Source organism: Erigeron canadensis, chromosome 9, assembly GCF_010389155.1.
Source record: "Erigeron canadensis isolate Cc75 chromosome 9, C_canadensis_v1, whole genome shotgun sequence".
In the NCBI taxonomy this organism is placed as follows: Eukaryota; Viridiplantae; Streptophyta; class Magnoliopsida; order Asterales; family Asteraceae; genus Erigeron; species Erigeron canadensis.
This window is the reverse complement of record NC_057769.1, coordinates 15,173,603-15,181,966: the sequence shown is the minus strand read 5'-3', so window position 1 is coordinate 15,181,966 and position 8,364 is coordinate 15,173,603. Positions and strand designations below refer to the sequence as shown.

The 8,364-nt window shown below is 38.0% G+C and overlaps 1 protein-coding gene across 1 annotated transcript; it reads left to right on the top strand.

Annotated features, from left to right (window-relative positions):
- The first annotated feature begins 1,144 nt into the window (after nucleotides 1–1,144).
- On the top strand, nucleotides 1,145–4,489 carry LOC122583263. The gene has a single exon (XM_043755687.1). It carries the CDS (start codon nucleotides 1,145–1,147, stop codon nucleotides 4,487–4,489), a length of 3,345 nt encoding a protein of 1,114 aa, XP_043611622.1.
- The last annotated feature ends 3,875 nt before the right edge of the window (nucleotides 4,490–8,364 follow it).

The window sequence follows — 8,364 nt, the reverse complement described above, 5'->3', positions numbered from 1 at the left end:
CGTTTGTCTTGTGTTAAGCTTAACCCGTGCTAGTTCCACGGAGCTAGGGCGTACGTGGTCACGTGGTTTGGGAATCATGATACCTCCCGTGGCATAGTTATGTTTGAGTATTCCGGGTGGAGTAACTAACCACCAATGCGTAAAGGTATAAACGGTTTGTTCAGTTGGATAGACATTGTCTTTCCTTAACGACGCCGATGGACCACCTTATGGTTTACCCATCATGTCGGGTGTGAGGACTCCATGTATGGTCTATGACCGCCTACACACAACCCCACATCCCCATGTAAGTGGCATAAGTCACTTAGCCTATGTCTAGGGAAAGATATAAAGTAATGGAAGAAAGATATGAAAGAAAAGTAGGCACATTAGGTATATGATGATCCTATTGTGTTATATGCTATGTATGTGATATTAACTCTTATGACACGTTTTTGTTAATACATTATGAAATGGCAAATGTTTTCAAATCATGTTATCTTACTTAGCTAATTTATTAGCTAACACTTGTTCTTTTGAAAATTTTGTGCCTTCAGGATAAGCAAGTTTGAGCTAGGAAAGGATTAGCTCGGTGAGATGGGTATAAATAATAAAGAAGATTAGCATTAGACATTGAATGCTTAGACTTCACCTTTTAGCCATTGTTTGGCTACTTTAATTACGATTTATGATGAATGTAATAATGATGGCATTTATGTTGGTGCCATGACTTGGATTTTACTTTTATTATTTTGATGATGCACATTAGTAACACCATTTATGAAAGGTACCATCCGTTACGGATGGGGCAGTTTTTAAAGTGATCTTTTCCGCTACATTTTAAACGTTGTTTGGCAAAGTTTTTGAAAATCCAGGTTTTTAAATGACGGGTGTTACATGGTGGTATCAGAGAAATGGTTTAAGTGAACCAAAATTCGACCAAGACCATAGGATTTTGGACTTAAACCGCATGAGAAATGATAGGCTTAAGTAGTAATGCTTTAGCTTTATGATTAAATGTCTTTAGGACGGGTTGGGATGAGCATGAGTGTAGGTTTGAGGCTTGATTATGTTTACGATATGTTTATGCAATTATGTAGGCCCTAACCTCTCTTTTGTTCTCACTCAATTCGTCTCTAATCATCGTCATTATGTTATAGACAAAATGGTTAATACTCGTGCTACTAGTCAACGTGATGGAGCTACCACTAGCAATGCTCCTATTAACCGGAATGAGGTTGGAAATCCGGCTAATCCAAGGCCTATTCGAAGGCCATATCCCGGTGAACAACCAACTAGGCCGGAGATTGAACGAGCTAACCCGGTAATCGAGCAAATTCCTACTCAAGCTGAAATGTATGAGGAATTGAGGGCTATGCGAGCTCAACTACAAAGAACCGAACAAGAACTTGCACAAGTAAGAGCTGAAAGAGAAGTCAACTCACACGGGGAAGAGCATACTGCTTCTAATCGCTCCAACCGTGTTGAGCCATCCATGATAAGGTCACAAGGTGCTCTAGTGAATGATCGGGTTGTTGTTCATGCTGAGAATGTTAATGCTGGAGGAAATGTAATTCCCGTCGGTTATGTTCCACGACCTAAGGAGTTCAAGTTTGAGAGTTTCAAGAGATGTGGTGCAAAGGACTTTTATGGTAACCTTGATGCAGTTGGTTGTATGGAATGGCTAGAAGATATTGAAGTTGTGTTTGCTTCATGTGATTGCCCTGAAGATAAGAAGGTGTTGAGTGCTTCTAGAATGTTGAAAGAGGGTGCTCGTGATTGGTGGAGGGGCACTACGGTTTCTATGACCCCTGCTGTGAGGTCTGCTTTGACTTGGGATCATTTCAAGGAGAAGTTCATGGAGGAGTATATTGGTACCTGTGAGAAAAGGTTGCTCGAGAAGGAATTTCGTGCTCTTAAAGCTGATGTTGGAGGCATGGCCGAATATGCTCGTTCGTTCATGTCAAAGATTAAGTTTGTGGAGAACTTGCTTCCTAATGAAGAAGACAAAGTTGCTGCTTATGTAGATGGTATTCCAGCTAGCTATCGGGGTATCTGTAGGCAACATGTTACTCTTGCAGGTGCTATCAAGGAATCTAAGAAGCTGGATGATGATTTTAAGACTGAGAAGGCTACTGTGAAGGAAAATGATGATAAAAAATCTGGTTCTAAAAGGAAGTATGATGGATCATCGGGTTCTAGTGGAAAGTTCAAGAAAAGATCATCGTCAACGGGTGGAAGCAACAACTATGCAAAGCCGAAGAACTGGTGTGGTACTTGTAAGGCTCCTCACTCAGGTGCATGTTCAGATAAGACTTGTAGGTGCGATACTTGTGGTGGTACTGGTCATGCTACTTCAGAATGCAAGGAAAAGCCCAAGTGTTACAGGTGTCACCAACACGGTCATTTCATCAAGGATTGCCCGCAAGGAAAAGATGATGGAAAGAAGACAGTTGCACCAAAGCCAAAAGGATTGCCCGCTAAGGACAACGATGAGGTAGTAAGCGGTACTTTTCTTGTTAATTCAACACCTGCTTCTGTTCTTTTTGATTCGAGTGCAAATAGGTCTTTTGTGTCTACTTTATTTGCTCCTAAGCTCGATAGAGATACTACTCCCCTAGATTGTTCTATAGAAGTTGAGGTTGCTAACGGTACTATTAGTGACATTCGAGAGGGTTATGATGATTGTTCCATTGAAATAGAAGGTCGTTCCTTTCCGGTTCAGTTATTGCCCACTACTCTTGCTGGGTTTGATGTGGTGATTGGCATGGACTGGCTATCTCAACATGATGCTAACATTTTATGTTCCCAAAAGATCGTGCGTTTCTCTTCTCTAGATGGTAAAGTTATTTCAGTTTATGGAGACAAGAAGAAAGGAAGCTTGAAGATCACTAATTTGATGAAGGCTCTCAAATGTATCCGACAGAATAAGAACCACTTCCTTGCTTATGTTATTGATGCACGAAAAGAAAAGTCTCCCATATCAGATGTTGATGTGGTTTCTGAATTTTCTGATATTTTTCCTGATGATCTTCCCGGTATTCCTCCCGACCGTGAGGTTACATTTCAGATTGATCTTGTACCCGGTGCTACTCCTGTTGCAAAAGCACCATATCGTTTGGCTCCTACAGAAATGAAAGAGCTTATGTCTCAGCTCCAAGAGCTACTTGACAAAGGTTTCATACGTCCAAGTTCCTCGCCTTGGGGAGCTCCTATTCTCTTTGTCAAAAAGAAAGATGGTTCTATTCGTATGCGCATAGACTACCGTGAGCTTAATAAGCAAACGGTTAAGAATAAGTATCCTCTCCCACGTATCGATGATCTCTTCGATCAACTCCATGGTGCTTCTTACTTCTCAAAGATCGACTTGCGGTCTGGCTATCATCAATTAAAAGTCAAAAAGGAAGATGTAGCCAAGACAGCTTTTCGTACACGTTATGGGCACTATGAGTTTCTTGTCATGCCATTTGGGTTGACAAATGCTCCTGCCGCTTTTATGGATTTAATGAATCGGGTATGTCGCCCATTCTTAGATCATTTTGTGATTGTCTTCATTGACGATATTCTTATCTATTCGAAGTCTGAAGCTGAGCATCGTGAGCACTTAAGAGTTGTCCTTGAGGTTCTTAGGGAGAAAAAGTTATATGCAAAGTTCTCAAAGTGTGAATTCTGGCTTCGAGAAGTTCAATTTCTCGGGCATGTCATCTCTTCCGAAGGTATTAAAGTTGATCCTGCAAAGATTGAAGCTGTCTCCAAATGGGAACAACCAAAGACGCCTACGGAAATCAAAAGTTTTCTTGGTTTAGCGGGCTACTATCGAAGGTTCATTCAAAATTTCTCTCGTATAGCTAAGCCTATGACCGAATTGACAAAGAAAGGAGTGAAGTATGTGTGGACTGAAGCACAAGAAAAGGCTTTCCAAACGTTAAAAAAAAAGCTATGTGAAGCTCCTGTCCTCGCCTTACCAGAAGGTACTGATGATCTTGTTGTTTATAGCGATGCATCTATTTCAGGTTTGGGTTGTGTTCTAATGCAAAGAGACAAAGTCATTGCATATGCTTCACGCCAGTTGAAGCCTCATGAAAAGAACTACCCGACTCATGACCTTGAATTAGCCGCTGTAGTGTTTGCTTTGAAGTTATGGAGACACTACTTATATGGCACTAAGTGTACATTGTACACCGATCATAAGAGCTTGCAATATGTGTTCACTCAAAAGGATTATGATTGTGAGATAAAGTATCATCCTGGTAAAGCTAATGTGGTGGCAGATGCGTTGAGCCGAAAAATGAAGAATTTTTCTTGTAGATTGATGAGTATGGTTGTCCAAGCTAAGTCTGGGTTACTTGAACGAATCAAGGAAGCCCAAGCTAAAGCTCTACTGAAAGAAAATGTTGATAAAGAAAGTATCGGCAAGAAGAAGCGACTTGCTATGGAAATGAATAGCCGTGGATTTCAGACCTATAAGGCCGGATTTGGGTACCATTGCTTGATGGTAACCGTGAGTTGATTCTTGAAGAAGCTCATAGGTCAAGATATTCAGTTCATCCCGGTGTTACAAAGATGTATGCAGATTTGAAGCCTCTTTATTGGTGGCCAAATATTAAAGGGGAAGTTGCGCTTTTTGTTGAAAGATGTTTGACTTGTGCTCATGTTAAAGCTGATCATAAGAAGCCATATGGAATGTTGCAGCAGTTAGAGATTCCGGAATGGAAATAGGATCATATTACTATGGATTTTGTGACCAAGTTACCTAGAACACCAAAAGGAAATGATATGGTATGGGTTATTGTGGATAGGTTGACGAAAAGTGCTCATTTCTTAGCAACACGGCAAGATGTACCATTGACCAAGATGGCGAAGATGTACATAGATGAAATCATTTCGAAGCATGGTGTTCCTTTGTCTATAGTGTCGGATCGAGACACAAGGTATGTATCTAGCTTTTGGAAAAGTCTTCAACGAGAGTTAGGTACTAGAGTTAACTTGAGCACTGCTTATCATCCTCAAACTAATGGGCAAAGTGAAAGAACTATTCAAACCTTGGAAGATATGTTAAGGGCTTGTGTTTTGGAGTACGGTGGTGCAAGGAATGATCATTTGCATTTGATTGAGTTTACTTATAATAATAGCTATCATGCAAGCATTGGCATGCCACCGTTTGAAATGCTCTATGGAAGGAGATGTCGAACTTCAAGTTGTTGGTTGGAGCCCGGTGAAAAGCAGTTTACTGGACCCGAAATTATTCAAATCACAGCTGAAAAGGTCAATATTGCTAAAGAAGCCCTTTGTGTAGCTAGAGAACGTCAGAAAACTTATGCCTACAAGAAAAGAAGACCGGTTGAGTTTAAAGTTGGTGACATGGTGATGCTGAAAGTTTCTCCATGGAAAGGTGTCATACGTTTTGGAAAGAAAGGAAAGTTAAGTCCACATTTCATTGGACCATTCAAGATATTGAAGCGTATCAAAGATCTAGCTTATCAGTTGGAATTACCTCCAGAATTGGATGGAATTCACAACACATTTCATGTTTCGTATTTGAGGAAATGCTTGGCGGAAGAGTCTAGTGTTATTCCTATTGAAGATGTGAGTATTGATCCCAAAAAGAGAATGGTAGATGAGCCGGTAGCGATTATTGGAAGGAAGCAAAAGAAACTTCGCCGGAAGGTGATTGATCTTGTGTTAATCAAATGGAAGCATAACCATGGTGAAAGTCTAACTTGGGAGACCGAGTCCGTGATGAAGGAGAAGTATCCTCAATTGTTCATTTCTGATGAGATTACGGGGACGGAATCCTCTTAAGGGAGAGGTAATTGTAACATCCCAAACTTTTTAAGTTTGACTGTTTGACTAGACCGTTAGTTAACGTTAGGTTTCGTCAAGTTTATGTGCCTTGGATAAATTATGTGATTAATGTGACCATAAATATATATTTAAGAAAGATTAAAATAAAAGTATTAAGGTAACTAATCATATATCGTATATGTATATATACGAATTATATGATTTGATGTCAAGTTGGTCATATTATTGTTTAAGTCGGTGGGCTTGTAAGTAAAGTTACTAAAACCTACCTCCTTATTCTTATTATATATATAGATTAGTTTTAGGCTTTTTATTGGAATTGTCGTCGAAAGAAATAAGAAAAACCCAAAACACAATTGTTATCTTCTATAGCCGAATACATAAAGTTTGATTGTGGTGGGATCTCTGAGCACATCGAATAGAACGAATAAGAGGTAGAAACAAGTTTATTGCAGTAGGTGATTGGTTCGTTTTAGCAGCCGCAGGTAAGATTCGTTTGTCTTTGTTGTTTTGTTTTTACATCCATAGTAGAGTATTATATTATACTAATAATATGGACTTGTATATTTAAAAGTGATGGATAACAAGTTGAGGAAAGACAAAAGTTATAAATTTCCATCATGATCTAGTCGTGTGATGGTGGCCTATTTATAAACAATTTTATAAAGTTTATATATTTTATATATCCTAGCTACAATATACTATGTATAGTAATAATAATAAAAAGATGTTTGTTGTGTCATGGGGCTAGGTGTCCAACAAAAAGAGAAAAAGATAAGGTGGTATATGCACAACTAAAAGTCCATGATTTGCAACTATCTTGGTCAGGAGCTATATAAATATAAATAAGCATAGAGATACTTGTGACTAGTAAATTAAAAAAGGAACAAAAGCCCCTTTTCTCTTTTGATGTGGATCGATCAAACCAAGAAACAAACAAATTATTTTGTTTGTTGTTTATTCAAATTTAAAGAAAGGCTTGTTACAGGAAAAGTATATATTTAATTCATATATAGATATGTTTGAATTCTATTTAGTTTCTTATAAGAGTCATGTATATTTTAATATTAATTGATAAGGTGTTTTGACTTAGTTTGATTTCTTAGTCAAACAAACTAAAGAAACTAAATACTGATTCGATTGTTGTATGAGTAATTTGACAGCAAAGTTAAAAGTTATTGTTTTTGGTTTATGTTTTTTTGGATCGTTCGAATTAAGGAGCATAGCCGTACGTAATTTTAATTTAAATTATATGTGTAAATTAGATATATTAGCCAACTCAAATTATAATAGCGTCTTAATATCATGTAACTATATAGGTATTTGGACATTGACGGAATAACGAGTTTGAGTTACATATTTACCCTACTCGAGGTAAGAGAACATCTTTCGTCACCTGATGGTACAACAAAACATAGTTTTTATAAGTTAAACCCCCAAATAAATATAATTGCATGTTTTTATGATTATGGGATTATATGGGAGGTTCTTATGAGATATGTATGATTGCCATTGATAATAAATGGTAAGTTATGTATGCTTTAACGGTATTATGATGATATGCATATGATATGAAATGATGAGATGCTATGATTATATGAATGTTTGCATCGCTTGTACACCTAGTCACTAGACATATGAATAGGATTGCCATGACACATGCACGATTAAGGGCCCTAAAAGTAAAGATAATTTTATGTGACTAGTTTAGGTGAAAGTTAGCCTAAGCTAATATAATTAAGAAGTCTCGAGCATATGTAAAGTCTTGTGTTAAGCTTAACCCGTGCTAGTTCCTCGGAGCTAGGGCGTACGTGGTCACGTAGTTTGGGAACCATGATACCTCCCGTGGCATAGTTATGTTTGAGTATTCCGGGTGGAGTAACTAACCACCAATGCGTAAAGGTATAGACGGTTTATTCAGTTGGATAGACATTGTCTTTCCTTAACGACGCCGATGGACCACCTTATGGTTTACCCATCATGTCGGGTGTGAGGACTCCATGTATGGTCTATGACCGCCTACACACAACCCCAAATCCCCATGTAAGTGGCATAAGTCACTTAGCCTATGTCTAGGGAAAGATATAAAGTAATGGAAGAAAGATATGAAAGAAAAGTAGGCACATTAGGTATATGATGATCCTATTGTGTTATATGCTATGTATGTGATATTAACTCTTATGACACGTTTTTGTTAATATATTATGAAATGGCAAATGTTTTCAAATCATGTTATCTTACTTAGCTAATTTATTAGCTAACACTTGCTCTTTTGAAAATGTTATGCCTTCAGGATAAGCAAGTTTGAGCTAGGAAAGGATTAGCTCGGTGAGATGGGTATAAGTAATAAAGAAGATTAGCATTAGACATTGAATGCTTAGACTTCACCTTTTAGCCATTGTTTGGCTACTTTAATTACGATTTATGATGCATGTAATAATGATGGCATTTATGTTGGTGCCATGACTTGGATTTTACTTTTATTATTTTGATGATGCACATTAGTAACACCATTTATGAAAGGTACCATCCGTTACGGATGGGGCAGTTTTTAAAGTAATCTTTTCCGCTACATTTTAA

Coding starts and splice junctions, on each gene's coding strand:
- LOC122583263 (XM_043755687.1), top strand. CDS start 1,145: ATGGTTAATACTCGTGCTACTAGTCAACGTGATGGAGCTACCACTAGC.